Source organism: Ovis aries, chromosome 15, assembly GCF_016772045.2.
Source record: "Ovis aries strain OAR_USU_Benz2616 breed Rambouillet chromosome 15, ARS-UI_Ramb_v3.0, whole genome shotgun sequence".
NCBI lineage: Eukaryota > Metazoa > Chordata > Mammalia > Artiodactyla > Bovidae > Ovis > Ovis aries.
In genome coordinates, this window is record NC_056068.1 from 80993871 (window position 1) to 81011294 (window position 17424).

Consider the following 17424-nt stretch of genomic DNA (forward strand, 5'->3'; position numbering starts at 1 on the left):
GTTAGCGGAGCAGGGCAGGGGGAAGGGAGAGCCTGCGCCCCGGCTTCTGGACGTTGGAGGACCCACTTCGTGAAGCCCTTGTCCTGCTTTTCCAGCCTGTCGACATTTCTCTGCTTAAATGAACTTGCTCGTCTTCCTGGCGGTCTCATAGGAAACGATGGGATTTTGCGCTTTCCCATTCTTCCTGTTATTATTAACAGCACTTACCCGACTCTTAGCGGGCAAAGTGCCGCAGGGCTGTAGGTCCATTTAATTGGACGTCGCGTTTAATTGTCCAAGCGCCCCTCTGAGCAGGTGCTGTTGTTCTTGCCTGCTGTCTAGGTGAGAAACAGAAGCTCAGAGAAGTTCAGGGAGTTGGCAAGGAGGCTCCAACCCTTTATTCCTTCCTGCCCCTTGGCAGGGCTGTCTCATGCCAACCGCTGCTTTTAGTCCAGGCTGCCTCTTAGGGGCCTGGCTCCCCCTCCCCACAAATCCCAGAGTCACTGCCCCTGCCAGGACACGGCATCCTCTCCCTACTGCTGGGCAGCGACCGCAGCGTCGACCGGAGGAAGGCCGTCAGAAAGCCGCGGTCGTCAAGTCCCGGTTTCCCGCAAAAACCATGGCGCTTCGACGCCACGCTACAGATCAAGACAGTCCTTTGCACATTGTGAAAGGAATGCCATAAACCGGCCCAATGTTTCAAAATGTGAAACTGTGTCCAGAGAGCTTTCGTTACTGTTAGCTCATGCAGCCTTTGGGCAGGTCCAGGCTCTTTGACATTGGGGAAGGGAAGCCCGCTCGGCCCGCGCCGGTGAACAAGTGGGCTGGCTGCGATCAGGCAGGCCGGGGTCAGGGAGGTGATGGCGGGAGACAGGCGAACGTTAGCACCCCCGCCTCAGACCAGCTGGCTCCCGCGTCCTCCCCGTGTCCCCTTTCCATCCTTAAGCCCAACTGCGCGATGGTTCCTCATCTTTTCTGAAAGCTCTGAGCCTGCCTAACAACGCCCGCCTCTCTGGCATGTCCAGCTTGTCTTGGTGGCCCCTGATCACCCTGTCCCCGCAGGGAAAACCCCGGAAGAAGTGCTGAAGAAGTATCTGCAGAAACTTCGGCATCCGCCAGACGAGGTGAGTCCAGGGCCGGTGGGACGGGGTTCGCCCTCCCCGCCCCCCAGTCATCCCCCCAGCCAGCTTTCTGCAGGAGGCAGCCGGCGCTGCTTTCTGGGTCCCGACCGACGCAGAGCTGGTCAGACTAGATGTCCTAGGCCACAGCTGTGGCTTAACTTCTCACACCTGCCTGTTCAGCAAACCGCTGACTGATGCTCAACTGCCTTACTGTGAATTTAAGCAAAGTGGTGTGATAAGCTATGGGAACCGACTTAAAAATGGGCTTGATGGTGATCAGAGATTCTCAACCAGAGGTGATTTTACAGAACTGAAGGGAGGAGGAGATGCTGGTGGCATCCAGCAGGCCAAGGCCAAAGGTGCTGCTAAACCAGCACCTTCCTCAGGAAGGCCTGGGACAGCACCTGCAGCGAAGAACTGTTCTTGTTCAGTTGCCGAGTCAGGCCTGACTCTCTGCGGCCACATGGACTGCAGCCTGCCAGGCTCCCCTGTCCTCCTCTGCCTCCCGGAGTTTGCTTGGAGTCGTGTCCACTGAGTTGGCGATGCGACCCATCTGGCGTCTCATTCTCTGCTGCCTCCTCCTTTGTTCTGGACCACAGGCTCTGGAACACAGGGCTTCAGTAGTTGCCGTGTGCGGGCTTAGTTGCCCTGCGGCGTATGGGATCTTTCTGGACCAGGGGTCAAACCCGTGTCCCCTTCATCAGCAGGTGGATTGTGATCCACCGGACCAGCAGGGAAGTCCTCAGCAAAGAATCATCCAGCCCCAGATGCTGAGACACGCTGCAGCCTCTCCAGGGCACTTCAAATACAGTTCCTTTGCAAACGTCCCACTTAAATAAGCAAATGGTCAGTGGGCCAAATCAGCAAGTGTTGGTTTCCTCCACAGACCACTGAGGGATCCCACGGAAGGACAGTCACAGCCCCCAAGGAGGGGCTATCATTCTTTTTCGCAGCCTAAGTTAACATGTATCACCATCAGGTATTAGTTAGTTCAAGAGTTACTCTGCTGTGCCAAGGAAGCAGAATTCTGTCTAGATTCTCAGAAGCACGTGTTCCCCAGTCTGTGGGCTTTCTGGAGGAGCAGCAGTAGCAGCCCGCTTGGCCGCTGAGATCACGCCGGAAGCCCGTGGAGGCGCTGTGGGCCCCAGGCCAAGTGGGGCCTCAGGCCGAGTGGGGCTGACAGTCTCCCTCCTCTGCCCCCTTTTCCGCCCCCAGGATTGCACCATCTGCATGGAGCGTCTCACGGCCCCGTCCGGCTACAAGGGTCCCCAGCCCACGGTCAAGCCGGACCTGGTGGGCAAGCTGTCCCGGTGCGGCCATGTCTACCACGTCTATTGCTTGGTGGCCATGTACAACAACGGCAACAAGGTGGGTGCCAGCTCAGGGCGTGCCACCGCCTCCCAGGCAGCACCCAAGCCTGGAGGCCTTATTGGAGTGGCACCCAGGGGCTTCGGGGGGTCTTAGAGGCACCCCCAGGCTTCCCTGGTGGCTCAACAGTGAAGAATCCAGCTGCAGTGCAGGAGACGCGGGTTTAATCCCTGGGTGGGGAAGATCCCCTGGAGGAGGGCATGGCAACCACTCTAGTAGTCTTGCCTGGAGAGTCCCACGGACAGGGGAGTCTGCCGGGCTAAGGGCCTTAGGGTCGCAAAGAGTCAGACATGACTCAAGCGACTGAGCTTGCAAACAGGGGTACCCCGGAGGAGCAGGAGTGATGAGCTTGGTTGTTCTCAGCCTGATCAGTTTTCCCCAAAATTACTATGCTGGCAGAATCTGTCTGCACCTTCCTTTTGGGCTATGCTGCCTAGCTTCCCAGAGCTTCCCTGGTGGCTCAGCAGGAAGGAATCCGCCTGCCAATACAGGAAACTCAAGCTTTATCCCTGGGTCAGGAAGATCCCCTGGAGACGGATAATGGCAGCCCACTCTAGTATTCTTGCTGAGATAATCCCATGGACAGAGGAGCCTGGCGGGCTACAGTCCACGGGGTCGCAAAGGAGTTGGACAGGACTGAATGGCTAAACAGCAACAACGAGCAACCCAGCTCCTCCCAGTGTCTGCACTGCGTGGTGGTCTGAGGTGTAGACGTCTGTCCCTGAGGTTTGGAAGGGAGTTTTCTGCAGTGATGAGCCCGTGGTGAGTGTCCGTTCGTGCTGGCACAGGACTCCCCAGGCACCCTTCCTCCTCCCAGGCGTGGTGCTTTTCAGTTACATTCATGGTCTTTGGCACCTTTCATTGTCCTTTCAAAAGCACTAAAGGTTTTGTCAAAGGATGGCTGGAAGGCCCTTAAGGTCCGCTGTTGGAGGGGAGGGCTGTGTGATCCTGTCTTACCCACCAATGATAGTGGAGCGTCAGTCCCCTGTTAGAGCTGGTTTCCAGGAACCTGGGTGTGTCCTCAGATGATAAGTCTCTCCGGACCGCGCCTAAAATGAAAGCGAAGTCGCTTAGTCATGTCCAACTCTTTGCGACCCCATGGACTGTAGCCTACCAGGCTCCTCCATCCATGGGATTTTCCAGCAAGACTACTGGAGTGGCTTGCCATTTCCTTCTCCAGGAGATCTTCCCAAACCAGGGATTGAACCCAGGTCTCCCGAATTGTAGACAGACGCTTTACGTTTACCATCTGAGCCACCAGCGCCTAAAGCCCTTGGCGTTTCTCATGTTCTGTCCCAGGCCTGGGTCACCTTGACCCCGTCTATGGGATTCCGAATTCTCATTTCTCCAGGCCCAGCTGGGACTGCAGCAGGGTCTGGGATTTTTGTGATATCCTCCTGCCATTTATTCATCCAAAAGTATGTCTGGCCTTCAGGGGCTGCCCTGTCCTTATCCCGCTGGGGGAAAATAGTAAAGGCGGCCTACCCAAGCGCAAACCTTGGCTGAGGGGCCAATGAGTGCGGGCAGCAAGATTTTCAATCTCTCTGAGATTTCATTTCCTGTCTGGAAAATGGAGATACAACAATCCCTACTTCCTAACATGCTGAAAGTGTGAAGGAAAAGGGAAAGGGGCTCCCCGGTGGCTCAGACGGTAAGGAATCTGCCTGCAATGCAGGAAACCCGGGTTCGATCCCTGGGTCGGGAAGATTCCCTGGAGGAGGGAAAGGCTACACTCCAGTATCCTTGCCTGGAGAACCCTCTATGGACAGAGGAGCCCGGCAGGCTGCTGTCTGTAGGGTCACAAAGAGTCCAACATGACTGAGTGACTAACACTTTCAACCCTTTTTATTCAAATTGACACCTCCTTTGTACTGTGACTATTTTTTTCCCTTCATCCTAATGTAGCCCTATGGTTGAAATTCCCAAAGTGCCGATGTTGGGATCTTTCTGTGTCTCAGAGAGCTCAGTTTTAGATGGACGCTGTGTGTCTGGATCCCCTGATTCCCTGCTCAATTTCCTGACCCTGCAATAAAAAGTTTCACTGGGACTCGGCCTTTGAAGAGGTTATTTTGGATTTAAAGGGGTTTCTTAGCACCTTCGTTCTCCTTTTGATAACTGCGTATAAGAATAATCTCATACCTTTGCGTTTATTTCCATGGTGCTTCAAAAAGGGTGCGGACATGATCTTTTATCCTCTTTTGCACTTACACTTTGAAGTATGCCTTTTTTATTTTCTTTAAAAGCAGTGAAAAGGGTCCAGAGAGAAACGGGGTGATTCATCCAAGGTCATGAAGCAAGTTGAGACCAGAGCAGAGAGTGGAACCCTGACCTTGGCTTCCCACCCTTTGATCACACGAACACAAGCTGAAAGCAAGCTGTTTCTTTAAATGAGTGGAGTTGGGGTGGAAGCGTCCTTAAATAGCCCTGCAGTGGGTCCCCGTCTTCCCCGAGGAGACCCGGATGTCCTAGAGAGCTCTGGTCCCAGCTGCGTGACGGCACTTTGTACACACGTCACTCCCTGCCCACTCATGGGCTCCTCCCCACCCCCTGTCTGTTTTCAAGCCTGGGAATAGGGTTTACTGTCCAGGCTCTCCCCCCAGACAGCACTTCACAAGGTCCTGCTGTGAAACCAGGACTCCTCACCTCACTGAGTCCAGAGTCCCCTGCCATTGCCCCAACAGAACCCTCAAAGTGGAGGTGCTAGTCGCTTAGTCACCCGGGGAGCCCCCCAGAGCCCTGATAAGCAAAATAATCCTGGTCCCCTTCTTCAGGGGACCAGCAGCAGGATGGTGCTGCTGCTAAGTCGCTTCAGTCGTGTCCGACTCTGTGCGACCCCACAGATGGCAGCCCACCAGGCTCCCCCGTCCCTGGGATTCTCCAGGCAAGAGCACTGGAGTGGGGTGCCATTTCCTTCTCCCTCTTAAGGATGAGGTCTTTCTTATATGTCCCTGAGCATGGAGCCCGGGGCTGGTATGGAGTGTTCCTCCTGTTGCTTTGGAGGAAACTTCACCTTTCACTGGCCCCGATAGCAGGCAGGGGAGCAGCTAAGATTTAGTACTGGTGTGGGTGCATTTTGCCCCTGACCCCAACTTCTTGGGGCTTCCCTGGTGACTCAGACAGTGCAGAATCTGCCTGCAATTCAGGAAACCCAGGTTCCATCCCTGGATCAGGAAGATCCCCTGGAGAAGGGCATGGCAACCCATTTGTTTTCTTGCCTGGAGAATCCCATGGACAGAGGAACCTGGCAGGCTACTGTCCCTGGGGTCGCAAAGAGTCGGAAACGACAGTGACTAACACACCAGCCCTTTATCTCTGGTACCTTTTGGGGTTGGGTGGGGTGGTCCTGACCAAACCTGTTTCCCACACTGGAAGTTCGGGCCTTGTCTCTTCAGGATGGGAGTTTGCAGTGTCCGACCTGTAAGACCATTTACGGGGTGAAGACGGGCACCCAGCCTCCAGGGAAGATGGAGTACCACGTCATCCCCCACTCCCTGCCTGGCCACCCGGACTGCAGAACCATCCGGATCATCTACAGCATCCCCCCCGGCATCCAGGTCAGCCCGCCCTTGGCCACTGGCTTTCATGACTTCGTATTTAAATGTTCGCAGGTCGGTGTTTGTCTTTGGTCACTCAGGCTGCTGTGACCAAGGAAAAACATGGAATGTGTTCATGTCTAACCCATCGTTCTGTGCACCTGATGCTCACACAGCATGGTTGATCAGCTATTCCCTGGGGCTCGGCAATGCAGAATCTGCCTGTAGTGTAGGAGCCACAGGAGACCCCGGCTTGATCCCTGGGTTGGGAAGATGCCCTGGAGGAGGGCACGGCACCCCACTCCAGTATCCTTGCCTGGAGAATCCCATGGACAGAGGAGCCTGGTGGGCTGCAGTCCTGGGGCTCACAAAGAGTCGGACATGACAGGTGACTCAGCACACACGCACCAATATAAAATTTTTAAAGAGAACAAAAAACACACACTTAAAAAAAAAAAATGATTGGAGTACAGTTGGTTTCCCACATTCTGTTGTACAGCAAAGGGATTCAGTTGCGGCTGTTGTTCGGTCACTCAGTCGTGTCCGACCCTTTGTGACCCCATGAACCGTAGCACACCAGGCCTCCCTGCCCATCACCAACCTCTGGAGTTTACTCAAACTCATGTCCATTGAGTCGGTGATGCCATCCAACCATCTCATCCTCTGTCATCCCCTTCTCCTCCTGCCCTCAATCTTTCCCAGCATCAGGGTTTTTTCAAATAAGTCAACTCTTCGCATGAGGTGGCCAAAGTATTGGAGTCTCAGCTTCAACATCAGTCCTTCCAATGAACAGCCAGGCCTGATCTCCTTTAGGATGGACTGGTTGGATCTCCTTGGTGTCCAAGGGACTCTCAAGAATCTTCAACAGCACAGTTCAAAAGCATCAATTCTTTGGCACTCAGCCTTCTTTATGGTCCAACTCTCACATCCATACATGACTACTGGGAAAACCATAGCTTTGACTAGATGGACCTTTGTTGACAAAAATGATGTCTCTGCTTTTTAATATGCTGTCTAGGTTGGTCATAACTTTCCTTCCAAGGAGTAAGCATCTTTTAATTTCATGGTTGCAGTTATACATATATACATATATCCACTCTTTTTGAAATTCGTTTCCCATATAGGTCATTACCGAGTGCTGAGTGGGATCCCTGTGCTATGCAGCCGTTCTCTGTTTTATAGCTAGTGGTGCGTACATGTCAATCCCAATCTCTCCGTTTTAAACAACAGAAATTTACTTTTCATGCTTGTGGAGGCTGAGACGTTCAAGATCGAAGTGCTGGCAGACTCAGGGTCTGGTGAGACCCTCTTCCTGGTTCGTAGACCATCCTCTCACTGTGTCCTAACGTGACAGTAGTGTGAGGGGCTGTCTAGTGTCTGCTTTATAAGGGTGCTAACCATGTTCATCAGAGAAGGAAACAGTATCCCAGTCCAGTCTTCTTGCCTGGAGAATCCCATGGACAGAGGAGTCTGGTGGGCTACAGTCCATGGAGTCACAAAGAGTCAGACACGACTGAGCAACTAACACACACACACACACACACACACACATGACCCCATTCATAATGGCTTCACCTAATCGCCCACCTCGGAACACTCCCACCTCCTAATACCATCACATTGGGGGTGAGATTTCAGAGTATTAATTTTGGTGGGAACCCAGACTTTCAATTATAGCTTTTTGCCCCTGGCCTCTGAAAATTTGTGTCCTTCCTACCCACAAAATACATTCATTCTGTCCCAGTTCAGTTCAGTTCAGTTCAGTTGCTCAGTTGTGTCCGACTCTTTGCAACCCCATAAATCGCAGCACGCCAGGCCTCCCTGTCCATCACCAACTCCCGGAGTTCAGTCAGACTCACATCCATCGAGTCAGTGATGCCATCCAGCCGTCTCATCCTCTGTCGTCCCCTTCTCCTCCTGTCCCCAAGCCCTCCCAGCATCAGAGTCTTTTCCAATGAGTCAACTCTTCACGTGAGGTGGCCAAAGTACTGGAGTTTCATCTTTAGCATCAGTCCTTCCAAAGAACACCCAGGACTGATTTCCTTTAGAATGGACTGGTTGGATCTCCTTGCAGTCCAAGGGACTCTCAAGAGTCTTCTCCAACACCACAGTTCAAAAGCATCAATTCTTCGGCTCTCAGCCTTCTTCACAGTCCAACTCTCACATCCCAGTAGTCCTCAAATTCTTCACACAGTCCAGCACCCACTTTCATTCATTTTTTTTAAAGTGTTTATTTGTTTATTTGGCTGCTCCGGGTCTTCCTTGTGGCATGTGGGATCTAGCTCCCTGATGTGGGATCTGGTTCCCTGACCAGGGATCGAACTCAGGTCCCCTGCTTTGGCAGTGCAGAGCAGCCCCAGGACTGCCAGGGAAGGGCTCCAGCACGCACTTTAAAATCTAGGTCCAAAGTCTTTTTAAATATCATCTAAACCAGAGCGAGATGAGGCTGAAGGTATAATTCCTCTTAGGGCCTCTTCAGCTCCAGCTGTGAACCTGTGAAAGCAAGCAATTTGCGTGCTAGAGTCTCATCAGACACTGAGTCTGCCCGCACCTTGGTCTTAAGCTCCCCAGCCCCAGGAACTGTGAAAAATGAATTTCTGTTGTTTTTGCTGTCATTCTGTGAGAGCAGCCTGCGCTGCTAAGACGATGTTGCACTGTGGACAGTCTCCTTCCCACTCTGAGGCCCCTCCGTCCAGCCTCCCCCTCCCCCTCGCCACCCCTATCCTTACTTTCTTACGCACCTTCCAGGGTCCTTTGTGCATTTGCAACAAAGACTTCTTCCGCTCCTCCCAGCTTCACGCAAAGGGTGACGTATCAGCCACACTGTTCTGCAAGCTGTAATTTCAACGCACAATATAGTCTGTAGATCTTCCCGGGGCCATAGAAAGAGAACTTCCGCATTCTTGCTTAGCTTTGCATAATCATCCCTTGTATAAAGGGCCGTAATTTGTATTCAGCAGTCTCCTTGTGATGGGCGTATGGATTGTTTCCAACCTTTTGCTTTAACAAATAATGCCATAATGAATAACCTCTCACGCCTGTGAGTGCCTCCATAGGATAATTTTCTAGAAGTAGAATCTTTTTTGTCAGGCGGTATTTGCGTGTGTAAATTGATAGTCCTTGACTTTTGTGGGCGTGTCTTTCTTCTTGTGATTCTTCTAAAGACAGCCCATAGGAAGAAACTGAACAATTTCCCAGGCAGTAAATACAAACGTGGGGTTTCCCAGGTGGCTTAAAGATTCTGCCTGCTAATGCAGGAGATGTGGGTTTGATTCCTGGTCCAGGAAGATCCCCTGGAGAAGGAAATGGCAACCCACTCCAGTGTTCTTGCCTGGAGAATCCCATGGACAGAGGAGCCTGGCGGGCCACAGTCCACAGGGTCGTAAAAAGTAGGACATGACTGAGCGACTGAACAACAGATACAAATGGCCCTTCCTTCCTACACTGAAGCTTTTTCTAAATGTTCTAGGGGGCTCCCTGGATCCCTTTATTTACCAGATATTTGTTAGTTTACCCTCCTCTCCTCCTTCCTCCTTGCCTTCCTCCCTTTTATCTTTTATTTACAAATATCTGAGCGTCAACTCTAGGCCAAACCAGGGGCTAGAGCAAGAGTGATGGGCGACAGAGACACAGTCTTTACGCCTGCGAAGCCCCATTCTAGCGGGACCGGGAAGAAACAAAACGGGGAAACGCCACAGCCTGCAGAAGAGCTGGGTGAAAACCACGGCTCTCCTTCGGAGGAATTAGCAACTAGTCAAGAAGAAATAAGTGCACGTCACTGAGCTCTAGAGTGAAAACTGATGTGCACAAGCCGTGGGAAGCAGGGTGCAAAGAGGCACCGGGACAAGACAAGGCCTTCAGCCTCCATTGGGCCCGGGCTCTGATCCTCAGGTGACTTCCTCCTTTGCAAGGGATTTTGGGCCTTGACCGCTGGACTCTCCTGAGCCGTGTTTCTTTATCTGCACAACCATGAGGCCAATATGCAGGGGTTTTGTAAAGATGGGCGATAATGTTTGTGTGTGCATATGAAGGTCCCGGGCACAGGACCAAGGTGCTCAGTACCTGGGCCCCATCATTTTTGAGCATCCTACTTGTCAGGGCAAGGAAGGGGGCCTATGCCTGCCTGTCTGTCTGGGGGAGTCAGAGGAGCCTTTCTGGGGCAGGGCCTTCGGTAGTAGAGCAAAGATGAAGAAATGGAAGAGAAAATTTTTAGCGTTTTATTATTTCTTTGACTTTTTAGTTTATACTGGGATATAGAAAGTGAAAGTGAAAGTCACTCAGTCCTGTCCAACTCTTTGCGACCCCATGGACTATCCATGGAGTTCTCCAGGCCAGAATGCTGGAGTAGGTAGCCTTTCCCTTCTCCAGGGGATCTTCCCAACCCAGGGATCGAACCCAGGTCTCCCGAATTGCAGGTGGACTCTACCAGATGAGCCACGAGGGAAACCCACACCGGGATACAGCCGATTAACAGTGCTGTGATAGCTGCAGGTGAGCAGCACAGGGACTCAGCCGTGCGCGCACAGGCATCCACTCTCCCCTCCCGTCCAGGCTGCCACATAACGTTGCACAGAGCTGCACGTGCTGTCCCTATTAAATACAGCAGTGTGTGCAGTCCATCCCGGACTCCCTAACTAGCCCTTCCCTCCATCCCTTCCCCCTGGCGACCATAAAGGAGAACATGTTTTAGTTGGCGGGCACAGCGGAGATTTGGAGGAGAGACAGGAGGGCTGTAGGAGGCCCGTAAAGAAGTTTAATTTGGGTTGAGTTGCCTGAGTGATGGGGAGGAGGAGGGAGCAGGCAGGGGGTGGAGACAGCGACCTGGTCTGGGGAGGCCCTGACCACTGGGGTGGGGACCTCGGGCTCTGCTTGGCAGGCCGGGGGCACGGCTGGTCCTTGAAGGTCGTTGGGCGGGTGGCTAGGATCATGGGAGGTCACATGGTTGGGATGATGCTTTAGCAAAGCCAGTCTGGCCAAAGAGTCGAGATGACGTCACCACCCAGTTAGGGGACCACTGCTTCCGGCAGTGACCCCAGGAGGACTCTGGACCAGGGCAACACAGTTGGATGTGAGGACAAACAAGACTTCAGGGGTGACCCTAGGGCTGCCGAGGGGGCTGCTGGGGAAATGAATGGAAATATGGAAATCCCAAGAAATAGCCCGTGGCCTTGGTGGGAAGCGGGACAGACTGCAGGCGGCAGAGTTTGGGGTGGGGAAACCACGTGGGAGGACGCGGTGTTTTTCCAGGCTTCAGGACCAGAGGGTGGAGAGCCCGCACAAGGGTCCAGAGGCACCCGCCTGCCGCCCCTGTAGGCGCCACGGCTCCCCCAGGAAAGCCCAGGCTTGTGTCGAAGGGCGCTATCCTGGCAGCCGGCCCATAGGCCTCCCCCGAGAGTCAGTGGCTATATCCTCCATGCCATGTCCATCCCTGGAGACTCCAAGGGCCACGTGGGCTTGGGCTGTTGTGCGAAGTGAGGACCTGTAAGCTCTGCCTTGCCTGCCGGAGATGATTCTCTGGGGGAGAAGCTGTGAGGAGGCCCAGGGCAAGTTGTGACTGCTGAGCTTAGCTGGTGCGAGGCAGGATTCTGCTCTGGCCACACGACAGACAAGTCCTGGGCGGGAGAGGGGAGCGGAGCCGCGGTCAGAATGGGCCACCAGTCATCCAGCCTGGCTCAGAAACAGCCCTGGCTGCGGGAATGTTGTCAGTGTGTTTCCACATGAACATCACATTCAGAAACTTCCGGTCCTGCGTCTCCCAGAAGACACTGCTGCCTCTCTCCGATCCATGTAACCTCTCCTTCCCTGAGGCTTCACTGGACTCCTGCTGCTCAGTTTGCAAAATCGCAGACAGTCTGAACCATGGGATTCATTTTTGCTTTAATCACATAATTTTTAAATTGTTTTGGAGCTGTCGTGTATCGTAAGGGAAAATTGGAAATCTGTGTTTTCTCGAAGTCTGGTTACGACCCATTTGCTCACTCATTCGTTTGTTCAGCCGGGAGATGGTTGCTGGTCTCCTGTGTGACAGCTTGTGCCAGGAGCGGTGTGGAATCTTCCATATTCTATTGGCTTCGTCTAGAAGGGATTTTAAAACAGGGTTTCATGCCCTCTGAGGAGGGGCCGGGCTGCTCAGAAATGATACACAAGCCCGTGTGTGTAGGGAGAAATATGTGTATTGGCACTGGGAGGAAATCCTTCATTTTTCATGAGCTTCTCAAACGGGCCTGTAGGTTGTTCTAACCCTGATTAGGAGCACTGGCTTTTGGCTAAACTCCGCTTCAGTTTCTTTCCCCCCGGTGGCCTGTGACGGCTTGCTTCACAGGGATGCTGGGTGGTAACAGTTGAGATCTTAGGAGATTTTTAGTCAAGCAGATGCCAAGACATATTGTTCAATAAGGAAACAGACTGACACCCATGAGGACCGAGGAGAAAATCCCCGAGAGCCATTCATGTCATTCTGATCTCTCGGCTCTTGGCTCAGAGCTCAGAAGCACTTGGGTCATTCTGAGCAGTTCAGCGGTGAAACAATCCAGAGTGCAAGCCAGGAAACCTGGGCTGAGGTTCTGGCAAAGCCGTTAACGTTCCGGAAGTCATTTAACCTCTGGGCTGCAGTTCTCCTCTTTTGTGAAACAAAAGAGCCGGAGGAGATGCTGACCGAGATGAAATAGACAGCTCCTGGGCTCTGAGAGTGCGCCAGGCTCGCCTAACCTCGCGTCCTACAAGGCGAGCATTGCATATCTTCCCTCCTTGAGGGCTGGGACACCGACAGCCTCAGCGATGGCAGCTCCGGCTCACACAGCTGGGAGGCCCCCGCTCTGAGTCCTGACCCGGGTCCAAGGACCCCAGTATGTGTTAAACCACCACCCCGTCGCTCCTTGGGTCTGTTCTCTGTCTAGACTCGATGGCTATTATTATATGGGTAATATTTGGATCCATCAGTATTTGGATCAGTCACAACCCTTATCTGGAAAACTTTAAAAAATGCTCTCTGCTCTCTTTTTGCTGCTTTCAGGGGCCGGAACACCCAAATCCTGGGAAAAGCTTCAGCGCCCGTGGCTTCCCTCGACACTGTTACCTCCCGGACAGCGAGAAAGGGAGAAAGGTGAGGACAGGTGTCGGTGTCCCGGCCCCAGCTCTGCTCCCAGTGGTGCTGAGCAGAGCCTGGTCTCTCAGCTCTAGATGCCTGTGTAATCAAGTGCCGTAGAGAGACTTCCCTGATGGTCCAGCATCAAAACTCTGCCTTCTCACACAAGGGTGCAGGTGTGGCTCCTGGTTGGGGAACTAAGATCCCTGACTCCTTGCAGTCAAATCACAAAATGAAAACAGAAGCAATATTGTAACAGATTCAATAAAGACTTTACAAATGGTCTGGGTCCAAAAAAAAAAGGTCCCAAGTCGTAGTGGAGTTAGCTAGAGGAGTGAAGAGATGTGATTACAGTTTCGATTTTGTAGGACGATGGGGGCTGGACTTTTGGCTTTTTTCTCCCCTGGATTTTACGGGCAATAATTCATCTACTTTAGGTTCCTCCTCTAGAGCTTTGCTGCTTACTGGCAGGTCCTGGGAAGAGCAGCAGTAGCAACACCTTGGAGCTCGATGTAAATACAGGACCTTAGAACTACTTCATTTAACTGGATCTCAGGGGGCCTGACAGCACCTGAGTGCTTGGGAAGCACCGCTCTGGGCAGGGATCTTAATCTGTGGGATTTTAATGTTTTCTGTAATGAAGATTTTTGTTGTTATTTAGTTGCTAAGTCATGGCTGACTTTTTGTGACCCCATGGACTATAGCCCACCAGCCTCCTCTGTCCGTGGGATTTCCCAGGCAAGAATACTGGAGTGGGTTGCCATTTCCTTCTCCGGGAGATCTTCTCGACCCAGGGATTGAACCCAAGTTGCTGGCATTGGCAGGCAGATTCTTTACCACTGAGCCACCAGGGACTCAGTCAGTGAATACTTTGACTTTCCCCAGAAGAGCAGAGGGAAAAGTCTCTGGGTTTCTGGATTCCTAGTGACTCCGGGGGAGGCCTCAGTGGTTCTATGAACTTGAAAGTTAGAATTACAACTTCATGTTCATTTTTTCTGCGGATAAGCCCAGAAAAATCGCTAGATTTTTTAAAACCTTTCCTGATCTCAAAAGCGAAAAGAACTGTTGATTTATTGGCCAAGAGGTGCGTCTTGGTTAGCTCTCTAGGTCATGGCACGTAACAAACAGCCTCAAAATCTCGGTGGCTTCCTCCAGCTAGCGTTTATTTCTCATACAGTTTGCGTGTTACTGACTATGGCTCAGTGGCTGCTGTGGGTCAGCTTTCAAGGATCTGGTTCTAAAATTCAGGGGGAAAGAGATTTGCTTCCCAGGTCCATTCCCTCCCCATGGAATGGGGCAGAGGACCAAGAGAGAATCCGAGCGGATTCTGCAATGCCATCAAAGCTTCCCCCTGAAGCTTGTCACTTCTGCTCATGCTGTGCAGATGCTAAGTTGTGTCCAACTCTAAGTTGTGACCCCGTGGACTATAGTCTGCCAGCCTCCTCTGTCCGTGGGATTTCCCAGGCAAGAATACTGGGGTGGGTTGCCATTTCCTCCTCCAGGGGATCTTCCCAACCCAGGGATTGAACCCACATCTTCTGCATTGGGAAGCAGATTCTTTACCATCTGCACCACCAGGGAAGCCCTGTGCCTTTCATAGGCTCCCCCAAGTCATGAGCAAGCCAGACCAGGAGCTGGTGTCCTGCTTACCAGGAGGCTCCTCGGCAAAAAGCGGGCCTACAGTCACTCACAGCTGGAGAAGCGGAGAGTCTGGGACAACAAGAGAGTCAACCACATCATCCTGAGGAGGTGCCCAGTGCAGTGTCCCCAGATTAGTCTTCAGGGGCAGTCCTGGTACCCGTTTGCCCAGAGCCAGCAAGTCTCTACACCCGAGACCTGCAGCCACCATCAAGTCCTGTGGTTAAAATGTGAATCCCCTTGCCAAGAGCTGTTTCTCCGCCAGATCTCCTTCTTTGTGTTAATGACATACACTAAGTCCCCTACATGGGAACCTTCAAGTTGTGAACTTTCCAAGATGCGAGTGTGGGTTCCACCAGCATCAGGCGTGAGTGACGCTGCAGCTCGCCCCCCGTCTCCTGTTGCTGATGGTCCCTCAGCTCCACCACCTCCCACGTCCTCTCCCTCCTCTAATCAGGGACTCTTCTTGCCTGTCCACTCGATGCCGGCCTCTGTGTGCCAGCTGTCGTGCTACGCTTTTCAGGGTGCTGTCCAGTTCCGTTCAGTTGCTCAGTTGGGTCCCACTCTTTGCAACCCCATGGACCACAGCACACCAGGCCTCCCTGTCCGTCACCAATACCCCGAGTTTACTCAAACTCATGTCCATTGAGTCGATGATGCCATCCAACCATCTCATCCTCTGTCGTCCCCTTCTCCTACCTTCAGTCTTTCGAAGCATCCGAGTCTTTTCCAGTGAGTCAGTTCTTCACATCAGGTAGCTGGAGTATTGGAGTTTCAGCTTCAGCATCAGTCCTTCCAATGAACACTCAGGGCTGATCTCCTTTAGGATGGACTGGTTAGATCTCTTTGCAGTCCAAGGGACTCTCAAGAGTCTTCCCCAACACCACAGTTCAAAAGCATCAATTCTTTGGCACTCAGCTTTCTTTATAGTCCAACTGTCACATCCGAGGTACTGTACTGTAAGATTAAAAATGTTTTCCTTATTTTTTTGTTGTTTTTTATGTAATATTTGTGTGAAAAGTATTATAAGCTAACATTATGGTATAGTACTGTATAGCTGTTTGTGTTAGTTGGGTTGGACTTACAAATGCATTGGACTTACGGATGCGCTGTCAGAACAGAACTCACTCATATCTCAGGGACTTACTGTGCTCTGTATCCCTGGAACCACATTGGGCGCATAAACATAGCCCTGAGACACACACTCCTCTCTACACTGCCCTCCGAACCACTTGAATCTTTTCCTAATCCTCCACACTAGTTATCTGTCACCAGAATAGTGATTCTAAAACACAGTTTCTCACGTCAGTGTCCTTCGTTTAACAGAAATAAAGTGGGAGAAAACAACGCGAAGCTGCTAGGATGGCTTTCCTTACAAGGACGGCTTTCTCAGTTCAGTAGACGGGACCTCCACAGTTTGGGTCTGAATCTTCCCTTTCCACCAGCTCCTCGCCTTTAACCCCCCATGCTTGCTGTTCTCAGACCCTCACCCTGGGTTCCTTTGCAGAGCGAGGTGATAGAGTGTAAGCTTTGAAGCCAGACCAGCCTGGCTTCGGATCCTAGTCCTGCTGTTTAGCGCGTGTGGGAAATGGACATGGGGTTGATTTAAGTGTCAGTCTCCTAATCTCTGAAAGAGTGGGATTATTTCTAGCTCTGTGGGCAGGATGTTGTAAGAGTTAAATGAAGAATTCTTTTTTGTGAAGAGTTTCTTCGCATTTGTGAAAAATCTGCCTGCAGTGTGGGAGACCTGGGTTCAATCCCTGAGTCGGAAGGGTCCCCTGGAGGAGGAAACGGCAACCCACTCCAGTATCCTTGCCTGGAGGATCCCATGGGCAGAGAAGCCTGGCGGCTACAGTCCAAGGAGTCGCTGAGTAGCACACGGCTGAGCCGCTAGCACACGCGGCATTCGTGAAAGGCTCCCTTGGTGGCTTAGTGGTAAAGAACCCACCGGCCAAGGCAGGAGATGTGGGTTTGACCCCTGGGTTGGGACGATTCCCTGGAAAAGGAAATGGCAATCTACTCCAGTGTTCTTGCTTGGGAAATTCCATGGCCAGAGGAGCCAGGCCGGGCTGCAGTCCGTGGGGTCACCGAAGAGCCGGATGCAGGTTAACAACTAACCAGCAATAACAATAAGCATTTTGTGAAATGCCCGGTGTGCTGGCAACAGTGACCTACGCCTTGGACCATATGTCTTTCCTGCACCTGTACATTCTTCTCTATTCATACACCTCAAATCCTCCCCGCTCTCTGCGACTCAGCTCACAAGCATCCCCTCCGTGAAATCTATCCTGATGCCCACCTGCGGGTCAGCAGAGTCGTGCCCGAGACCAGAGTGTAAAGGCAGGCAGTCCTGAGTCCGGGCCCGCTCTGGCACTTTTGAGCTGCATGACCCAGACACATCTGTTCTCTTCTTCCGCGGAGAAGGGACAGTGAGCACCTGTCGTAGCCAGCTGTTAGGACCATCAGGTGACCCAGAGCCTGGCTTAGGACCATTAGGTGAACCAGAGCCTGGCACTCGGCTAGTAAGCGGCCGGGAAGCGGTGGCTCTTAGCTTCAGCATCTTCCAGCCTTTTCTTTCTTTCTTTCTTTCTGTGCTGGGTCTTCAAGCCGGCTCTTCGCCACACAGACTTTCCTCCAGCTGCAGTGCCTTCTCTTGTTGCAGAGCATGGGCGCTGGGGTGCAGGAGCTTCCGTTGCTGCAG

General features: G+C 52.4%; 1 protein-coding gene across 1 annotated transcript in view; it reads left to right on the top strand.

Moving 5' to 3' along the window:
• Positions 1-17424, top strand: part of DTX4 (deltex E3 ubiquitin ligase 4) — a 41178-nt gene that overhangs the window by 18999 nt on the left and 4755 nt on the right. Inside the window, exons 5-8 of the mRNA XM_042233590.2 lie at positions 1042-1103; positions 2316-2468; positions 5861-6022; positions 13014-13103. Of these exons, the coding sequence (XP_042089524.1) occupies positions 1042-1103; positions 2316-2468; positions 5861-6022; positions 13014-13103 (467 nt within the window). The remainder of the gene's footprint in view (positions 1-1041; positions 1104-2315; positions 2469-5860; positions 6023-13013; positions 13104-17424) is intronic.